Here is a 22,141-nt window from a genome sequence, read left to right as displayed (position 1 = left end):
CCTGTAAGGAGCCTGCTTCTCCCTCTGCCTGTGTCTCTGCCACTCTCTCTGTGTCTCTCATGAATAAATAAATAAAATTTAAAAAAAACCCAAAACCCAAAACAAAACAAGACTCCACAAATAATTTACTAGAATTAGCAAGAAAATATAAAATCAATAAATAGGAGGTTAACATATAAAAAACTCAATTATATTCCTTTGTGTTAGCAAGAGCTTTAAAAATGAAATTTAATAAAATACCACTTATAATAGCATCAAACAACATGAAATACAAAGATTAATTTAACAAAAAGTCTAAGACCCATACTCTAAATAAACTGCAAAAACATTGCTGAGAGAGTGTAAAGACCAAACCTAAATAAATGGAGATTATTCCATTTTCATAGACTGGAAGAGACATCACTGTTCAGATGTAAATTCCACCCTGATTCATAGATTTATCAATCACACTCCCAGGGGGCTTTTTTTGTGTGTGTAAATCGACAAGTTGATTCCAAAATTTATGTGGAAATTCTAAAGATGTAGAATGGCCAAGACAATCTTAAACAAGATTAAAGTTGAAGAATGTACACTACTGGATATTAAGACTTCTAAAGCTACAGTATTCGTGACAGTATGGAGCAGCATAAGTACAGATAAAAAATCCAGAAAGACAGCCATACATTTATAGTCCCTTGATTTATGTCAAAAGCACCAGAAGCACTACTGCAATTCTATAATAAAAAGAGTGGCTCAAAAAAAAAAAAAAAAAAAAAAAAAAAAGAGTGGCTCTTTGCAATAAATGCTGCTGAAACAACTGGCTATCTGTATCGGAAGAAAAATGAAAATTTACATCACATAATTCACAAAAATTAATTCAAAATAGACCTTAGACTTATTTATTAAAGGTAGACAGTAAAGCTGGTAGAAAAAAAACAGGAAAATACCTTCATGACTATGGGGTAGGCAGAGATTTCTTAAGCAGAACAGAAGAAAATATTGACAAATTGGATTCCATCAAAATTAAGAACTCCATGTTCTCATATACAGTTAGTATTCTCAATATTCTATAATGTATTCTCCTACTACTAACAGAGGCAAACCACAGATAGGAATAAGATCGCTGCAGTACATATATCTAACCAAAGGCTTGTACACATATAACAAATAAAGAGCTCCTACAAATCAATAAGAAAAACACAACCCAACCAGAAAAGGCAAAAGAACTGAATGGGCACATCATAAAGTTATCACTATGCATATGGGAAATACAAATTGAAGTTCAGTAAGATACACTATAGACACCAAATAGAATAGCTACAATCGCACAGACTGGCAAGGGACTGGTGAGAATGAGGGGGCAGATAGAACTCTCATTAGTAGATAGAACTCTCATTAGTAACTAGTGGGAACATAAGACTTGGTATAATCACTTTGGAAAAATTGTTTGGCAATATTTACTAAATCTAAACAAGTACATATCCTATTACCCAGTAATTTAATTCCTAGATGCAGATTTGAGAGAAATGAGTACATATGCCACCCAAAGACAGGTAGGAGAATGTTTGTAGTAGCTTTATTCATAACAGCCAGAACTGGAAACAATCTAAATGACCATTAATGGCAGAATAAATAAACACATTGTGGAATAGCCACACCATGGACTACTGTACAAAAAGGCCAACAATAAAAAAAGAGAAACAAAACAAAACCTAAGTATTGCTACATGCAACAACTTGGGTAATCTCAAGAACAGGTGAATATGTTACAATTATGATTTCATTCATATGAAGATCAAGAACTGGCAGTACACACAGAAATCACAGTGGTGATCTTAAGAAAGGGGGGTGGTGTTGCCGGGGTAGGGAGCCTTTCAGGGTGCTGTAAATGTTCCATCTCTTGATCAGAGTGGGGATTACATAGGCATAGCTATGTGTACAATTTTACTGAGTTGTATACTGACAATTTGTATACCTTACCATGCATATTTTACATCAAATTTTAAAAGATCAGTAGTAGTATATTTATGTGATTTATTCGCTGGAAGCTTTTACTTGGAGTAGCTAGAGTGCCTGGACCATAAAAGAATTTCCCCCAATTAGTTAAAAAATAAGAGTAGTGACTGATACTCAATTCAGTTCTGTATCCTGATTTTCAGACTGGCATATAAAGCTGTCCTCCTGCATATACTAATGAAATGCTTCACATAACTCAAGTTCTTAAGTCTTAAACAATTTCCTACATCCAAAGTGTTTTATTTTTACAGTCTGGACTTTAATTTAAAAAACTGCATAGCAGTCAGCCCTTTCAAAATAGAAAAAGCCCACAGAAATTATTTCTACTTTAAGCCCTGCTGCCACATTGCTCTGGAATTCCTCATGCCCAGGGCTCTAAACAACAAGAAAAAATTCAGGAGTTCCCATCCAAATGCCTTAATAACTAAGGCCATTACTATTGGTTTTTTTCTTCCCTTTCTAAGGAACTGAATATACTGAAGTAATTAAATGTTTTAGTTTTTCTTAAGGAGACAGGGAAAAGAAAGCAATTCAACATTGAACAGAAAAACCATTTATGGAGATAAGAATCTCCTCCCCAAACCAAAACAACAACAACAACAACAACAAAACACCCTAATTTTTGCACACCTCTAAGACTTTCAGAGGATTCCTGTATCTGGCAACAGTTATAGAAAATAAGTCATCAACAAAGTTTCAAAACGTTATTCTTAAGCAGCCTTCATCTCTGCATTTAACTGTGAAAGTTGGGGTGTCATTTTTTTCAGTTTTAATGACATTTTAAGAAGCTACTCTTAAGTTAGGAGGAAAAAACCCCTAATTTTTCCTAGGCTAAACAATTCTCTGTAGTTTTCTCCCCAAATTCCTTTGACTCAGCAACCATATACTTCTGAAAACAATCTTCAGGAATAACCATAAATACTGCCTAAAATATGTGTTCTCATTTTTTAAAAACTAACCTCAATATCCTGGAAATAACCAAGGATAGGAAGCCGACAGCTACACAATGTACTGCACTTTTTGAAGTGGAATATGCTGTGGGAATCAAACATGTTTTGGAAGACTATTTAAGAATATAGAAAAACATGCACAATACATTGTGGGGTTTTTAAAAAGCAAGTGACCACAGTGTGTGTGTGTGTGTGTGTGTGTGTGTGTGTATGTATATATATATGTGTATATATATATATATCTTATTTTCATCTAAATATTTATGTGCATGGAAACAAATGAGCTGTGTGCTAGCATGTTAACTGGGCTCTCTTTAGGTGGCAGGATTACAGGAAATTTTATTTATTCTTTTCCTTTTTGAGTATTTAAACTTTCCTACAATGAAAACATAATACTTTTGCGCTGAATTTTTTTTTTTTTTTTTTAGTCTTGTAACTTAAGTTCAAGTTAGGTTATTAAGCAATCTGCTTGCCTAGCATCCTTTCTCCTAATAAAGATCATCAAATTTAATTATAATTAGTCTATTAATAAAATGCTCAAGCTTTGGGCTTCTAACTCAGGTCAGCAGATGAAAAAAGACCTTGCTACAAACTAGTACTACAGCTGTGAAAATGAATGAACTGGAGCTATGGATATTCATGTTGATGAATCATACAATACTACCAGGGGATAAAGCAAATTGATGAATACATAAAGTATAAAACATGCAAAATAATACTACATATTGTTTAGGGATACCTACCATATGTGGTAAGTATAAACAAATATATGACAATGATAAACACAAAATTCAAAACCATGATTACTTTTGGGTCTTGGGTGATAAAATCAAGGAACGATATTCAGGGGATATCAAATGTGCTTATAATTTAGAATTCTTAAACTGGTTGATAGGCATAAGAGTGTTCATTATGGGGATCCCTGGGTGGCGCAGCGGTTTAGCGCCTGCCTTTGGCCCAGGGCGCGATCCTGGAGACCCGGGATTGAATCCCACATCGGGCTGCTGGTGCATGGAGCCTGCTTCTCCCTCTGCCTTTGTCTCTGGCGCTCTCTCTGTCTCTCAGTCTTTCATGAATAAATAAATAAAATCTTAAAAAAAAAAAAGATTTTAAGAGTGTTCATTATGTTATACTTTGTATCTTTCAGTATTAGATAAAAGGGGGGAAAGCCATCTATGGCTTTTAGGATTTGAATGTCTTCTAGAATCCAAACCCAAATTATGTCTATTCCCTATAGGTCGTTCTTATCCTCTCCTTAAATCAATTCTTTAAATTCAGGTTTCTGGATTTCAGACATTTAAGACATATTTGTAGACAGACTGTACTATGCATTTGTGTGTGTGTGTGTGTGTGTGTCTGTTTTGCGGGGGGGGGGGGGGGGTTATCCATTCAAAACACAGTAAATAAGAGGCAGTGTAATATGGAAGGTTGATGTATCTGCCCGAGGGCAATATGTCCCTAAAGCTGTTATTCAAGGCAGCTATGCAACGGGGTTTAAAATCCAATGCTTATTCTCATTATCAACCTGAATAGTAATTTAACTAATCGGTGGTTCATTTGAGATGTCTATATTTGCCACACACAATCCAAACAGCTGTAGTCATTGGTTGGAAGGCATAGTCTCTGTGGAGACATCAATATGCAAAGAAGGGCAAGACCTAAAATCCTTCTGTTAATTCTCCACCCAGCTGTTAAGTGCATTTGTGAAATTAGAGTTGACCTATAAATGCACTGTAATGTTTTAAAATGTAGTGTTTAAAAAAATCAATATGGTTAGGGAAGTGTACTAATTAGACAGCATCCGAGCAATTACAAAGTCAGTATTATGTCAACATACATTTTTATTACCCTGAGTCTAGTAATCATCTAAGACAGAGACCTCCCAACTTCCTATTAAATATGTCCTTCCCAAATTACCAGCTAAAATCAGTCAATACCCTCTCCTTGAATTCTGTGGCTAAAGAAATGGATAAAAGGTAATGGGTTAAGTTTAGAAGTAAAAATCATAGCAGGTTCTTCATTTCACATGAAGACTGACTTTGGCATAGTGGTAAACCTTACTTAAGGAGCAGGTCAGATAGTCCACTCCTCCTGCCCCCAGCAACCCAAGAAGCTAAAGTAGGATAACTCAAGTAGGTGAAGCAAAATAAATTTTAATACCATGTACCCCACATCTTCAAGCAACATGGCATAACAATGGGTCTTCAGGAAATAAAATACAGTGAATGGATACTGAGCAACTAGAAAAAGTGAGTTTGTTCCTTTTTTTTTTGTTTTTTTAAATCTTTTTTTTTTTTTCTTCAATTTTTATTTATTTATGATAGTCACAGAGAAAGAGAGAGAGAGAGGCAGAGACACAGGCCGAGGGAGAAGCAGGCTCCATGCACCGGGAGCCCGATGTGGGATTCGATCCCGGGTCTCCAGGATCGCGCCCTGGGCCAAAGGCAGGCGCCAAACCGCTGCGCCACCCAGGGATCCCGAGTTTGTTCCTTTTAAACAAAGACTTGACTATCACAGTGACTAAGAGAGTCACAAATAAAAGTGCATTAAGTAGCTGTAGTTTCTATTAACCAAGGATCTAAAATTAATGTTCACATGAAGAAAAAAGGTAGCTGTTCCCAAAGTGCTTTTTGGCCACAAAGACCATCTGTGAGGACAGCCAATTCCAAGATCAACAGCAAATAACACGGCCAGGTGTGTGAACCCTGTAGTGAGTTTTATTTATTATTATTATTATTTTAAAAAGTCTTTTTTTTAAATTTTTTTTTAAAAGTTTTTATTTATTTATGATAGTCACACACAGAGAGAGAGTGAGAGAGAGGCAGAGACATAGGCAGAGGGAGAAGCAGGCTCCATGCACCGGGAGCCCGACGTGGGATTCGATCCTAGGTCTCCAGGATCGCGCCCTGAGCCAAAGGCAGGCGCTAAACCGCTGCGCCACCCAGGGATCCCTGTAGTGAGTTAAAGTTTTCTACAAACATTCTCATTTTTGGACATCTACATCAAGAAATGAATTCTACATCAAGTATACATTAGTATGATTCCTGTAGATCTTCATACTGGTAAGAAAATCATGTTTTTTATCGCATTCTTTGTAATTAAATACCAAAAATTTACCTAGCCATTATAAAAAAATTTTTTAAGCAAGTTCAGTGTATCCTGATGCAATATTTAGAGCTACTTATCATAAATTCAAAGGCAAATAACATGGTTTAATGGTTTGATAAGAAGTAAAAGACAAGATGAAAAATGAAAAACCTATGAAAAATAAAAAATCCTAGGGAAAAAAATCAATCTCACTCTAGAGTCTATTCTTAAGTATGAGAACCAGGATGCCATCTTCCTTTTTAAAGCAAAAGTGAAAAGTACATTTAAGCAAAATGGACATAAAAGTGAAGATTTAGAACATTTCTATGTTGTATTTCTCCACATTTCTGCCAGCAACCATTGGAACACCTCCAGTTAGATACCACAAAGGCCACCTTATCACCCCCTGAACCCCAAACAGAAAATGTTCTCTGTCACATGTGCTCAGGTTAGAAATCTGGGCATCCACCTTGACTCACTGGTTTTTTTTTTTTTTTTTTTTTTTTTTATTATTTATTCATGATAGTCACACAGAGAGAGAGAGAGGCAGAGACACAGGCAGAGGGAGAAGCAGGCTCCATGCAGGGAGCCCGACGTGGGATTCGATCCCGGGTCTCCAGGATTGCGCCCTGGGCCAAAGGCAGGCGCCAAACCGCTGTGCCACCCAGGGATCCCCTTGACTCACTGGTCTTATTCACCCCCTAAACCCAACCATCTAGTCATGCTGATACTACTACCTAAATCTGCTTCTTCAACCATACTGCTACCATCCCAGTTCAGACTACTAATATCACTTATCAAATAATTTCTTTGAAAATGTGGTCAAGGGACACCTGGATGGCTCAGCAGTTGAGCATCTGCCTTTGGCTCAGGCCGTGATCCTGGGGTCCTGGGATTGAGTCTTGCATCTGACTCCCCACAGGGAGCCTGCTTCTCCCTCTGCCTGTGTCTCTGCCTCTCTCTGTGTCTCTCATGAATAAATGAATCAAGTCTTAAAAAAAAAAAAAAGTGTGGTCAAATGTGTCAACTTTTCTCAATCCCTTAGACTGTCACTGAGGGAAGAATTACATGTACTGTTTTGGAGTGTTAACCAAGGTAATACCTTCCTTCAGAGAACAACATAATCAATGGAGAATCACAGGAATAATAATAAAAGATAAAACTGAAACCATGCCCCACAGGATTAATGAGGTTAAAACAAGCCCAAAGTGTAAAGCTTGTTTTTCAGAGAACAGTTGCCCCCTCATCAGCTATTCTAAAATTTTCAGACCCCACTAACATATCCATCAACTGTCTCTGCAGAAGCCTGGACTCAAGGTCATCTGATACAGTTCCAGCCTATGAACAAGCAAAGCCCAGCGTTCCTTGCTGGATATAACCCAAGATCCCATTCAGTTCATGTCAGTTCTCAGAGCATGCCTCTAGCAACCTTCTTCTCTTTGTCCTAAGATACCATTTTGATGTCAGGGCTCAATTTTGTCCCATTCTGGTGTCAAATCCTCACCCCAAAGTGAACATGGGATGTTACATACGTTTGCTCAATGATCACAATCCATCTTTTCTCATTAACAGCTATGTAAGTTTCCCTGCCCTTTTCATCAATACGTATATAATCTCAACCCCTCTGATTATAAAACATTTGTTCTCTCCCTCCTTGGAGGAGGCAGATTAGAAGCTAGTCCTCCAGTCTCTTCTTCTGGCTGCTTCTTGAATAAACTCTTTCCTTGCTGCAAACCTGATATGTCTCAGTGACTGGCTTTGCTGCCCACTGGGCACATGGACTTGGGTTCCATTACAAATTTGCTAGCTTCAGAGCTGCAATTTTATTCTGAATTTCTGCCCCAAGATAATTGATTCTACAAACCAGAAAAACCCCAATGATCATCACTTTCTAACATACTGATTATTTTTAAAAAACTAAGCAAGCTAGCAATAAATATGATTTAATGTTGATCTTGAAGTTATCTTGAAGACATCTATCCTCATGTACAATTTGGGTGGCCAGAAAGTAAAATATATCTATAACCTTCCATGACAGAGACTCAGGAAGGGAAGAGGGGATTATATGATCAGATGAAAAATAAAGAGCTAAAGACTTACCGGAAGGCTTGATTCAGAATTTGATAATGAAAATGTTCTGGTGCCAATCCTATGACCACAGCGTTAGGATCACTTGTTTGTATGCCTGGGAATGGAAAAAAATATGTAATTGTTAACAGCAATGATATGTTTTATAATAAAATGGCTTTAGTCAATCAAATACAAATTTTTGCTGTAGCCATACTCTGAAATTTAAGATATTATCCTGCCCAATGTACTTTGGAGGTATAAGCAATACTTAAAAAAAGTCTCCTAGTATTTTTGCATATTCTTTTTCCATGGTGTTATAGCTACTCAGTAACTAGAAGATCTCAATGGAAACTTGTAACTTGATGTTCTCAAACAAGTGACAATTTCTAACTTTAAAAAGCTTTACTGATTACAATCAACAAGAACAGCGATGAGTTCTCTATGAGCTATCAGATCAATAGCAACTGATGAGGGACTAAAAGTCTAAGAGGCAAGGAAATTAAACTTTCTAATTGACACAGCTGAGGTTAACACATTCATGATAAATACGGAATGCCTATAGATTCTACAGGTTTCTACTTAATGCTTAATCCACTCTTAGTTCCACAAATATTATTCTATAATTAAAGCATATTTTAAAGTCTTGGTATCTGATAACAGAACTTCAGATATGAAAACCAAACAGGTACATTCACTATTACAGTTATTAAAAGTCTGATGAAAGGTTTTGTGGCTTATCTATATAACTAAGCCTATTTGCCTCACTCAATGCCTGCCCTGAAGCATTCTTATTGTCAATTCCACCAAAATGTGAGGGGAAGAAATAGAGCAGAGACCTAGATTCCCAACTTCCTCCTTATAGTAGCCACAAGTAGTGAGTAATTCAGAAATGGTAGTGCACCACCATCTGAGCACTGGCTATCACTGCTTCCAGGTCTTTGCAGTGGAAGATCTGGATAATGTGTATTTTTTCAGAGAACAAGGGAGTTGATAATGACATCTTTTTTTTTTTTTTTGATAATGACATTTTTGATTCAAAATTAGTAATATACAGCTTATTTGATTTTTATATTTGTATCTCTTTTCACTTACACATAAAATCATGGGTACTACCAATATTAGCATAATTACTACTTTGCTTTATCCTGTATCTATAATTTAAAAATAATACTATCAACATTACTAATAACACTAAGACTATCGAATGTAGTTTTTACCCTTAGAATTTATCACACCATGAACAATCAAAATATTGTATTTTAAAGTCATTTGAAGTAACTCTTTTCTCTAAGTGGTTTATGCCACCAACTTGATACAGAATTAAATTTACTTGTTTCAATTTGATTTTAGTTTTCAGGGACTGGATTATTTTTTACCATTTAGTTGTCTTTTAAATATGCAAAATATTTACATGGTTCCAAAGGCAAAGCTATACAAAGTACTTTTAGAGAAGTTTTGTCTCCTAATCCATTTCTCCCTTCCTTCCCATTTAGATAACTACTTTTCCTAGTTTCCCATTTATTCTTCTTCTTCTTTTTTTTTTAAAGATTTTATTTATTTATTTATGAGAGACACACACAGAGAGAGAGAGAGAGACAGAGAGAGAGGCAGAGACACAGGCAGAGGGAGAAGCAGGCTCCATGCAGGGAGCCCGATGCGGGACTCGATCCCAGGACTCCAGGATCACGCCCTGGCCCGAAGGCAGGCGCCACCCAGGGATCCCCCCATTTATTCTTCTTTAGCTTCCTTTCACAATTATAAGACAAATCCATAGATCTCCATTTCCCTCTCATTTTCTTACACAGAAAATATGTAAGGTTTTCTACAACTCCCTTTTTCACTTCATATAGCTTATGAAGACCACTCCTTATCAAGAGACAGAATTTGCCCTTACTTATATTTCAGCTACAAGGCATTCTATTTTGTGGACATATCATAGTTTAAACAATCCTTTCCAATGAACATTTGGGTTGTTTCCAATCCTTTGTTATTTCAAATAAGACCGTAACAAACAACTTTGATTGTATGCCATTGTGTATTTTTGTAGCCACCTCTTAGGAATAGATTCCTACAAGTGGCAGTTCTGCTTCAGATACATTTTGCTAGCTATTGACAAATCTCCATAGGAGGTGCACTGTCAGCATTTAGATCCTTTTAAGAAATGTATTTTCTGTTGGCTTCTGTTCCTTAAAATTATAATTCTGCTTGATACAGTGTTCTATTTCCTGAGAAGTTTTGAGGTTCTGCCTAATGATATACAACATATTCATGCTGAATTTCCCTAATCATTATTTGTAAAGCCATCATATGGTTTTATAATGAGGCTTTTATGCCCATTTTTCCATATTGTGTCATTTCACTCTGTCATTTATAAAAGTAATGTGGCAAAGCTTCATAAAACCAGGGTATTTTCCCAGAGTCTGTTAATTTTTCCAAAGAGAAAATAGTTTTATTTTATTTTGATTGAAAATACTTTATGGGCATTGCAAAAACCTCACACTATACAGAATACCTTTTTTCACAATATTATTAAGATTTATTCATCAGTCTCAAAAGCCAAGTCTAGCATAAATATAAACTCCCTATAATCAATCATTTTTAAGTGGGATCAGATTAATTCTATTAACAAAAACTGAAATAAAATGTAAGATTCCAAGACTTATTTTTAAGTAAGTAGATCTTAGTTTATCTCATTTATTCAAACTAATACAGTGACTCCTAGATTAAGGATTATAATACACAAAGTGATTTTGACCTGTGTTTTTTCAAACTGTGGGCCATGATTCATTAGCAGATTGTGAAGCTAATTTGGAGGGCTCTAAGCAGCATGAAAATCAAACAATTAAATAAACCAAATAGAGAATGGAGTACATTTCCAAAAGTAAGTACTGTTTAACATACATAAACACAAACATATATCTACTGGGTTACTATATTATGTGTGCATACTGTGGACTGTGGTCAAAATAGGTTTGGGAAACATGAATTTAGATTAAAACTGTTGACCATTTCCATAATAATAAGAGGCAATCTGACAAAGACACTTGTAAATGTCCAGTTTTAGAATGATTTGTAAGCAAATATGAAGAACCAATTTCTGTGTCTTTCCAATTTCCCCTACCTTTGAAATCAGGTAGTGCCCGATCATCCACTAGCAGCATGGGTCGAACCTGTTTCTGCTCTACTAAATTTCTGGCTGCAGTCAGAGAAGTGAATATTTCATCTTCAGAGATATCAAACTCCAATTTTTTCAACCTATCCAAAAGGTCTTGCTTGCTCTCTTTGGTTGTATTGGTCACAAACCTAACGATTACAGAAGCACCGCGTAACCTGGGAAAGTAAAATTTAGATGTCAATAGGCAGCTTTTACATCCTAATCCCCATAAAATCTAATTTGATAGCACTTGCCAAAGGTCAGAAAATGAAGAGTAAGTCACCATGTAAAAATTTTTACTGCTAATGAGCTTTTTTACAAATTATCCACACCCCGTGGACTGCTTCATCTCCAAAGGATGCAAAGTCAAAATGTAAAACCTATGTCTACCTTTTTGAGAGTCTTCTATAACTAAGTTTTGCCACAGGGTTTTAGTAAAGTGAAAAAAACAAAGCTTGGTAACCACTGTACTCACAGATTATGAAAGATAAGTTACCTTAGAGATTATCTACTAGTACAACCTTCTCTTAAATTTGGGACAACAGAAGCCAAGGAGTTAAGTGAATGCTCACTTTGCACAGCTGGGGTGTGTGTGTGTGGCAGTAGGAACTCCGATTTATGCTGGTACAGCTTCTGATCTATATCAACAGAACAGAGGATACTTCAGAATGTTTTTCCCTTCTTCCCAATTAGTGGCTCAACACTAATTGTTACTAAGTTAATAGGCAGAAGCTGTCTGGAAAGCTCAAAGAAACATTCCAGTTGTCCAGACTGAAATGTGTTTTCCCCCTGAACTACCTACATACAGGATTGTTTGATTTTATGATCTGCTTCTGGAACCTAAACTGGTAAGCCGGTACCAGAGAGACAATTCATGATAGTCTAGCTTTCTTTACAAATGGAAATTATTTTGTTAGACCTACAGTATTTTAATCCAAAATCTAAAAATAATTTTAATTTAGTCACAATTTAAAATTTTATATCAATATCCTGTTGCTTTTTTTTGGATGGCTCAGTCGGTTTTACACCTGTCTCAAATGGACACAAAACCTAACAGCACCAACCACAATTAAAACAAGCAAGCAAATAAATCAGAAAAAATATTTTTAGGTATTCACCCAAAGAGCATTAAATGAATTTCCATGATTAAATGGTTTGCTGTAATTATGATTACCTGTACAGTGTCTGTGTGAGAGCTTTTCTGAAAAACACATTAAATGTGGTGGTTTACCTCTCAAAAGAAACTGATTACTTCAACAGAACTACTACCAATAGAATTAAAAATGAACAAGTACAAGTATGGAAATTACCACATCACTTTTAATGTGGATTAAAAAAAAACTTTTCTTTTGACTAGTCCTTCAACTTCCCATAGTCTCTTTCCTTCCACAGAAACCAAAGCCAGCAGTGACAGAGTCTAGTGATTTCTTTGCGATGGAACCCTCCCCACCCCCCACCCCCATGCCAGTTGGTGCCAGTAAGAGAACAATGTGTAGGTTCTTGTCCCCGCAAACTGGCAGGTTCACAGTTTACTGAGCAACTTAGAGATGGTGTCCACTGTTTACTACAAATAAAAGATTTTTCTTTCTTTTTATTTTTTATTTTTTTAATTTTTATTTATTTATGATAGTCACAGAGAGAGAGAGAGAGAGGCAGAGACACAGGCAGAGGGAGAAGCAGGCTCCATGCACCGGGAGCCCGACGTGGGATTCGATCCAGGGTCTCCAGGATCGCGCCCTGGGCCAAAGGCAGGCGCCAAACCGCTGCGCCACCCAGGGATCCCAAGATTTTTCTTTCAATCGAATAGAAAGCTCATCATTAAAGCAGTAGAAGCTCTACTCCAATAGAAGAAGAGACTGATCAACAGGCATCCTTTTCTCTAGAAAGCCAACTCTAGAAAGAGAAACTGTGTCAAGACAAAGTCCAACTCTGCAACAGGTTTTCTTTTGGCTTTAAACATGTTGTCCACTTATAATGAATATTGTAACTCTAACTAAACTGATAGATTCCAACAGAGGCCTACCAGATACATAAGCCTCTCTCTGTTTATTGATTCCCCAAATGGGAAATAAGCTTCTTGAGAATACAAAGTCTTTTTCCATCTTTTGGTCTAACACCTGGCTGTGACACTAATCACTGCATTTTCTGAAAAAAAAAAAAAAAAAAAAAAAAACAGCATACTATGAATGTTTTAAGGTTGGAAAATGATAAGCACCACATGCTAAGTACTGCTGATTTTTGAAAACTTCTCTAAAGTATTTTAGGATGAAGGTACTTAATAACATTATTAGTTCTGACTGATGAGTAATTTTTTCAGAATTCGGAAGCACTAACATCAGTTCGCTTAAATAAATTTTTACCATATCCCCAATTTATATGTAGACTTGCATTAAGTGTTGTGGTTGATCTGTCAGAAATATAAGAGCTCAGTGAGATGGGCCAGAGATGTTCCTTGGAAGCACCAACATGCTTGGCTGCCCAAGGAGGACCCCAAGTCCAGTTCAAACTTGTGCTGGTTGGTTGGGAATGGTGGTAACTGGAAAAACTACATTCATGAAACATCATCTGACTGGTGAATTTTGAGAAGTAGCAGCCACCTTGGGTGTTGAGGTCCATACCAACAGAGGGCTTATTAAGTTCAATGTAGGGAAAATGGCTGGTCAGGAGAAATTTGGTGGGCTTAAGGATGGCTATTCCATCCAAGCCCTGTGTGTCATTATAACATTTAATGTAATGTCAAGAGTTATTTACAAGAATGAGCCTAACTGACAAAGAGATTTGGTAGGAGTGTGCAAACATCCCCATTGTGCTGTGTGGCAACAAAATGGACATATTTTCTTTTAAAGATTTTATTTATTTATTCGTAAGAGACATAGAGAGAGGCAGAGACACAGACAGAGGGAGAATCAGGCTCCTCACAGGGAGCCCGATGTGGGACTCCATCCTGGAACTCCAGGATCTCGTCCTGAGCTGAAGGCAGATGCTCAACCACTGAGCCACCCAAGTGTCCCAACAAAGTAGACATTAAGGACAGAACAATTAAGGCAAAGTCTATTGTCTTCCACTGAAAGAAGAACCTTTAGTACTATTGACATTTCTGCCAAAAGTAACTACAACTTTGAAAAGCTCTTCACAGGGCTTGCTAGAAAACTAAATGGAGACCCTAACTTGGGAGTTTGCCACCATACCTGCTCTTGCCCCACCAGAGATTATCATGGATCTAGCTTTGGCAGCACAGTATGAACCTGATCTAGAGGCTGCTCAGACAACTGCTCTCCTGGATGAGGACGAGGACGCTCTCTGTGAGAAAGTGCCCTGTGAGAAAGCCTGGGGTCAGAAGTCTAGTTTTATAGGCAACTGTCCTGTGATGTCGGGGGGGGGCGGGGGGGGGGGGTGGAGTGTTTGCCACTTTCTTACATAGCTGAATATGTAACTTTACCTTTGGGGTGCTGAAGGAGACGAACGGGCTTTGGAGTGAGTATGGTAGTTTGAAAAGCACCTTCATTTTTTGGACCTGCATATTTAGCTGTTTTGGAACGCAACTGTTTCCCTCCTGAGTTTCAGATATGAGACTGCTATAGTCCCATCACTATATCCAGTGGTGAAATCTCGTGTCACTGTCATTCCCATTCCTTTTCATTTGGAATCAGAATAAAGTTGTGTTTCGAATGGAAAAAAAAAAAAAAGAAATATAAGATAGTCTCTAACCTTCAAAAGCATTACATTTTGTTGATGGAAACCAATATAAAATTTCAAGTCTCTTAACTGAATTTTACTTGAGCAGTTGCACACTCAATGCTAGATTTTGGGTGAAGGGGTAGAGGGCAGAGCTATGCCTTTGTGCATGTGTATGTTTCATTTTGTGATTCCAGGGTTCATCTGTGATTTTCCAACGCTATTTATTCCGTACTTTAGAATCTTAAGTTTTCATTCCAAAATTTACATTACTGACTTAGATAAAGACACACACACAAAGAACAAAAAGACTAGATCAAAAGGCCAAACCTAATAAAGGTTTAGAAACTGGTGTTTGCAGGAAATTACAGTGCATATATCTTGTGGCTAAACCCAAGGCAGTTCCTGTATATATGGTAAGCTGGTGAAATGCCATCTTAAGGCCATCCATTTAGCTAATGATCTGCCTTGGTAATATGGCACTTACAAACATATTTGTCAGCTGAACCTGGAGAATAGCTTGCCTTTTAAGAGCTTCCTGTGCGCCTGGCACAGCTGCATCTTCAATGTGAAGTGTGCCATTGAGATCCACCAAAACAGCTTTTAATGCACGGCGTGCTGCCATCCTTCATTCCCTAGGAGAGAGCAAATGAAATTAAAAATACAGTTTAGGAAACAATGGACAATTAAAAACGGGTAAGTCTTCAAAAATATCATTCATATCCAGAAAGATACTGCTTAGTGTTAAGCTGCTTCTCTTTTAGAAAAGAATGTGTTTTTAAAAATCCAAAATCCATAATTTGATTCATGAAACTTTTAGAATGGTTGGTTTTGTTTTGTTTTGTTTTGTTTATATCTTGAATTAAAGCTGTAGGAAGGGGAATAGTATTAAAAAAGAGAAGTTACTATTTACTTTCAGATTTCTTAAAATAATTCTTTGGTGGAACAATTCATTTATGTTATTTTATCTTATTTTTTTAAAGATTTTATTTATTTATTCATGAGAGGTACAAAGAGAGAGGCAGAGATATAGGCAGAGGAAGAAGCAGGCTCCCTACAAGAAGCCTGATGTGAGGTGTTCATACCGGACCCCGGGATCACACCTGGGCCAAAGGCAGATGCTCAAGCGCCTGGGGAGTCACCCAGGCGTCCCCATTCATTTATTTTAATATGAACAAATGTACTCTGAAGAATAGATGGATGGAAAACCTTAAACCACTGGCAAAATCTTTTTCATCTTTTGCTATATAAGATGAAAATGTTCAAGGGTACTTGGATGGCTCAGTCGGTTAAGTGTCTGACACTTGTCTTCAGCTCAGGTTATGATCTCCAGATTTTGAGATAAAGCCACAGCAGACTGGGGTGGAGTCTACTTATGATTCTCTCTCTCCCTCTTCCTCTGCCCCTCTCCCTGCAGGGACATGTGTGCTCTCTTAGTATATATAAATAAATTCTAAAAATCAGAAAAAAAAAAAAGAAAGAAAGAAAGAAAGAAAGAAAGAAAGAAAGAAAGAAAGAAAGAAAGAAAGAAAGAAAGAAAATGTTCTAATTGCCCATCTCTACTATTATAGCCTGACATGACATAAGTGGTCAAGGAGTTAGCAGTGTTTACAGGTCACTAAAGATAAGAAATTTCAAGCTATACAGTCATTTTAGTCAAGAGATGGTTTCCTTACCTTAACCACATCCAACTTTCCTTTTGCATATTTTCCCCTTTAAAATTTGCTTATTAAAAAAAATAAAAAATAAAAAATAAAATTTGCTTATTATGAGCTACATTGTATATACAGTGGAGTATAAGGCATATGCATGGTTTAAAAATAACAGAATAAGTAAGAACACTGGGTAAGCTAAAGAGAAGAGGAGGGAACTTCATTTTTAGTTTTTTTTAAGCTTATTCATTTTTTTCTTCCATTTTTTGCTTTTATAATAAAATATTTCAGACATACAAACAAGTATCAAAAATATTATCCTATAAGTTCCCCCTGTGTACCTCCCCTGTAATCAACTGCTCTTCCCTCCACCAATTCTCGGCAACCACTGATATTCTTTGTCCCTAGTTCTTTTTCAGAATGTCATATGAATAAAATCATAGAATATGTAGCCTTTTGGGGTGGGCTTCTTTTACTTAGTAAAATGCAATGAAGATCCATCCATGTTTTTGCCAGAATCAATAAAGCTCATTTATCTTGTTATTGAACAGTATCCCAAAATGTGGACATACCACAGTTTATCCATTCTCCTGTCGAATTTTATCTTGGTATTTCTGGTTTTCAGGGATCATGAATAAAGTAGTTATAAACATTCATGCACAGGTTTTTCTATTAACAGAAGTTTTCAATTATTTGGGTAAACAGAAGTGTGAAGTGTGACTGCTGGATCCTCTGATAAGCCCGAGTTACATCTTTAAAGGAGGACAACTATAGCCAATAAAGATATTTAAAAGAATATGCTACTAGCTCTGAAACCAATTCCAAAAAAACAGTTCCAAATATATCCTGAGCAATGACAGAAACTTGTAGTCTCCTACTCATAGTCTCCTATGAATAAACTCTGGTATGCTTCTTTTTAAAAAAATCATTCTTGGAGTTGCGCTTCCAATAATATAGCTGGCTACGTAACCAAATTAGCTCTCCAAATTAAACTTAACAATACTAGATTAAAATACACACACACACACACACACACACACATTTGACCCCTGAAAAACATGTGGGCTAGGGAGGCTGACCCCTGCACAGTTGGAAATCCAAGTATAGTTTTTGATTCCACCTGAACTTAACTATTAATAGCCTACTGTTGACTAGAAGCCTTACTGATAACATAAACAGTTGATTAACAAGTATTTTGTATGTCGTATGTATTGCATGTTCTATTTTTACAATAAAATAAGCTAGAAAAAAGTATTAAAAATCACAAGGAAAATACATTTACAGTATTACACTGTATTTATTGAAAAAAATCCTGTATAAGTAGATGAGCACAGTTTAAACCCATGTTGTTCAAGGTGTATGTATATGTGTGTGTATATGTATGTGTATATGTGTGTATGTGTATGTATGTATATGTATATGTGTGTATGTGTGTGTGTGTATAAAGCTTCAAGGAGCAAGGAAGAAAAGAATTTCTTAGATTGAGTCAAAGCAAGAAACAAGGAGATGAGTAGAATACTGTAGCCTGTTCTGGCCCTAGGAGCATTTGCCCACATTAAGTTATGTTTAGCTCCCTCTTGTCCCAATCCCTGTAGGGAACAAAAAATAAACCTCAGAGCCCACCTGAAGAGACAGATCCTCCCAATCTAAAAGCAGAGCCTTCAGTGTAAGGATGAGCCAGAAATAAACCATCACTGATATTCCCACCCCACCCTGTCTCAGTCAACTACAAGAAAATAAACTGCTATGAAACTTGGCCCAAAGAGTAAAAGGAAGAAAGTGCCACAAAGAATGAGTAACCATAAGCCAGCCCTAGACCCAGTCTGTAGACCAAATTCACATTACTGAAGATAAGTCATTAGGAAACCTTCAGGATTTTAATTACAATGATCTTAACTAGCAGGTGCCTGGCTGAAGTAAGTGCAAACCCTCCTCATTACTTTCAGCCCAAACAGCCACAAAATTCCATAAATAAAATCAAATAAAATTCTAAGCATAATGAGTAAGTAACCTAAAGAAACAAAGATCATAAGGGAGAAGATCCTACAGAAACAACAGTGGATAAAGTAGTCCTGTAAGGGCTCCTGTGATAATGTGATTATCAGACAGATCACTGGATAGGCCTGATAGGCCTACATGTTTAACAAATAAAAGACAAGGCTGAAAAATCTGTGCAAAAAAAAAAACCATGAAGAACTATCCATGTGCAGATTCAGAAAGCCCAAAGCATTCCAAGCAAGACAAATAAAAAGAAATTCATAACTGTACACTGGAAGCAACGCAAAGATCCTGCAGGCAGCCAAGGGAAAAGACACATGACTTTCAAAGACCCAATAGACTGGTAGCTGACTTCACACCAGCAACAATGACAAGTCCAAATACATTAAAATGACATTTTTAATGTGCTGAAAGAAAATAACTGTCAACCTAGTAATATATTAAAAGAATTATGACCAAATTGGGGTTATCCTACTTAGGTTGGTTTATTTTTTTATTTTTTTATTTTTTCTTAGGTTGGTTTAAATTAGAAAACCAATCACTGTTGTTTATATTAATAGATAGAAGAAGTAAAATAATGTCTGAGCATGTCAATTCACGCAGAAAAAGCATTGATAAAATTCAGCATGTGTACATGCTAAATACTCTGAGCACATAAAAATGGAAAGGAACTTCTGTAAGCTGATAAAGACTATCTACAAAAAGGCTGCAGCCAACATTAGTCTTATCAGCAATATACTGGAAATATTTTCTTTGAGATAGGAATAACACAAGGATGCTACTATCACCACTTCCATTTAACAGTGTAAATAATACCCTAACTAGTATAGTAGGCAAGAAAAACAAGGTATAAGGATTGGAAAAGAGAAAACCATTGCTATTGATACATGTTATGAATGTATATACAAAAAATGCAAGATTCTAAGACAGCAGGAAAGTATAGCAATTAATATTAAAAATTATTTTCATTTACATGTCACTAAAAATAATTAGAAAACTAATTTAAAAATATTACTTACAATAGTATCATAAAATATAAAGTTACCAGGAAAAGTCTAATAAAAGATGTCAACATTTTTATGTCAAAACTTAAAAACTTCAAAGAAGGGGCACCTAGGTGGCTCAGTGGTTGAGCATCTGCTTTTGGTTCAGGTCATGATCCCGAGGTCCTGGGATCGAGTCCCACAGTGGGCTCCCTGCATGGAGCCTGCTGCTTCCTCTGCCTGTGTCTCTGCCTCTGTGTGTGTGTCATGAATAAATAAATAAAATCTTTAAAAATAAAAAACAAAAAAACTTCAATGAAAGCCACAAAAAAGTCAAATATATAGAGAGGTACCATTTTCATGGATTAAAAGACCCGATATTGTAAAGATGTCAATTTTCCCTATAATGATCTATACATTGAGTACAATTTGAAACACTATCTCAAAAAGTGTTTTGTAGAACTTGATAAGCTGATTCTAAAAGCTATATATATATATATATATATATATATATATATATATATATATATATATATCACTGCAAATGGCCAAAGACAGCCAAGATACCTCAGCCAAGACTGAGGAAGAAAAAGAAGGTGGGACCTTGCTTTACCTAATATCTAGATTTGATTAATGAGGTCTTGTAATTAAGATGTTGTGGTATTAGCACATAAAGACAAACTGATCACTGGAACAGAAGAGAGAATCCAGAAAACAACCCCCTACCCCATGTGTAGAAGCCAGACATGACAGAGGTAATTTCAGATCCATGAAGAAACAATGACATGGTCAATAACATTAGAACAATTGAATACCCACATAAGAAAAAATTAAATTGCACTCCCCTATAACATCACACAAAGTTTTTCTCCCAGGTAGATGAAATAACCATCTGTTTGTGGCAGCAAAAACTGTAAAGTTTTTAAGTAGGAGAATATCTTCATGACTTGAGAATAGGAATGGCTTTTTAAGACATAAAAAGCACTACCAAAGAGGAAAAGGCCAATGAATTCAATTGCTGGAAAAAAAAGTTTTTTAAAGTACTGAAGAGAAAGAGTGTGAAAATATACAGAGTGAAAAACAAATTTCCAACACATGTGAGAAAAGACCAGAATCCAGAAAACATAAACTATAAATATTAAGACAAACAACCCAGTAGAACAATGGGCAACATCTGTACTTAATAAAAAATGTTAACTTGAAGGTAATTAAAGAACAAAATATAAACAAGACTGGATAAACAACAAAAGAATTGTACTGTTTAAAAAAAAATAAACCTGTACAACTAGAGCTAGCAAATGGTCATAATAAATACTGGTAATATTAATCCTTACCGAAGCATCCACATAGGCTTAATGTTACCAAAGCATTTTAAAAACCTGTATTTTTGCTTTCATCAGTTTCACAGAACATAATTTTTTTTTAAGATTTTACTCATCCATTCATGAGAGACGCAGAAAGAGAGGCAGAGACACAGGCAGTTCAAGCAGGCGCCCCACAGGGAGCCCAATGTAGGACTCGATCCCAGGACCTGGGGATCACGACCTGAGCTGAAGGCAGACGCTCAACCACTGAGCCACCCAGACGCCCACAGAACATAGCTTTTAAATTCTAAAATGCTCTCTGGAGCATTACATATCTGAGAGTGATTGAGGCCTAGAAGAAAAAAAAACCTGAGGTACCCCACTCCAACCTCAAAATATACTTCCTCGGGTATCTGGGTGGCTCAGTGGTTGAGCATTGGCCTTTGGCTCAAGGTGTGGTCCCAGGGTCCTAGGATCGAGTCCTGCATCGCGCTCCTCGCAGGGAGCCTGCTTCTCCCTCGGCCTGTGTCTCTGCTTCTGTGTCTTTCATGAATAAATAAAATCTAAATACACACACACACACACACACACACACACATTTACTCAATTAGCCCCAGTATAGGCCTTGACCACTTCAGCCATGATCTCGTCTGAACTTTTTTAATACTTGTTACTTGAACTACAGGTCAGTATTTGATAAAATTAATTGTAAAATACATGTGTCACCTCTAAAAGACAGGCAAAGGCTTCAGAAGTAGTCCATGTCCCGCCATCTCCCATAGTTTGAACAGGTTACTGGGGATATACCTTAGAAAGTAGGTCATCAACAACTCAGAAAGTTATCAATAACTGATAACGAACGGAACATATTCAACGCAAAGAAGAAAAGTAAATTCTCTCAGGCTGAAGGGAAGTCTTCAAGATACATCAGAAGGACATCTCCTCGTGAATACTGTGGTGCATCTCAGTCCAACAAGCCCTTGTTATCCTCAAAGCTGCTCTTTTCCCTACAATCCGTATGAGTGAATGGCTGCCCCAGCAACCCAGATGTAGCCACCAGGCTCTCCCCACTCCTTCCTCCTATTCAGTCAAATGCCAAATCGTGGCAGCTCTACGTTCTTTGAATCCACTCACTTCTCTTCATAGTTACTAAAACTATCTTGGGTTTTGAAATCACGTCTCATCTCGCCTGTTTCAACAATTCCCTAAATGTCTTCTCTGCTTCAAATCTCCTTATTTCCAGCCCCAAATCCATTTCCCGAAGTGAAGTAGTG

General features: G+C 36.7%; 1 protein-coding gene and 1 pseudogene across 5 annotated transcripts in view; one reads left to right on the top strand and one right to left on the bottom strand.

Annotated features, from left to right (window-relative positions):
• Nucleotides 1-22,141, bottom strand: part of HDHD2 (haloacid dehalogenase like hydrolase domain containing 2) — a 36,306-nt gene that overhangs the window by 12,547 nt on the left and 1,618 nt on the right. For 2 of the 5 annotated variants that reach the window (XM_038543354.1, XM_038543355.1), the window contains exons 2-4: nt 15,455-15,565; nt 11,223-11,431; nt 8,132-8,216 (exon numbers count right to left, since the gene is read on the bottom strand). In XM_038543354.1, coding sequence (XP_038399282.1) covers nt 8,132-8,216; nt 11,223-11,431; nt 15,455-15,555 — 395 coding nt within the window. In that variant the 5' untranslated portion in view covers nt 15,556-15,565. Of the gene's footprint in view, nt 1-8,131; nt 8,217-11,222; nt 11,432-11,827; nt 11,894-12,429; nt 12,665-15,417; nt 15,566-22,141 lie in introns of those variants that run through there. The other 3 variants (XM_038543356.1, XM_038543357.1, XM_038543358.1) reach the window with 3 other exon arrangements.
• On the top strand, nt 12,782-14,676 carry LOC106559052 (annotated as a pseudogene).

The sequence above is a fragment of the Canis lupus genome, chromosome 7 (assembly GCF_011100685.1).
Source record: "Canis lupus familiaris isolate Mischka breed German Shepherd chromosome 7, alternate assembly UU_Cfam_GSD_1.0, whole genome shotgun sequence".
In the NCBI taxonomy this organism is placed as follows: domain Eukaryota; kingdom Metazoa; phylum Chordata; class Mammalia; order Carnivora; family Canidae; genus Canis; species Canis lupus.
Note: the sequence above shows the minus strand (reverse complement) of the source record. Positions and strands in the feature narration are given on the sequence as shown.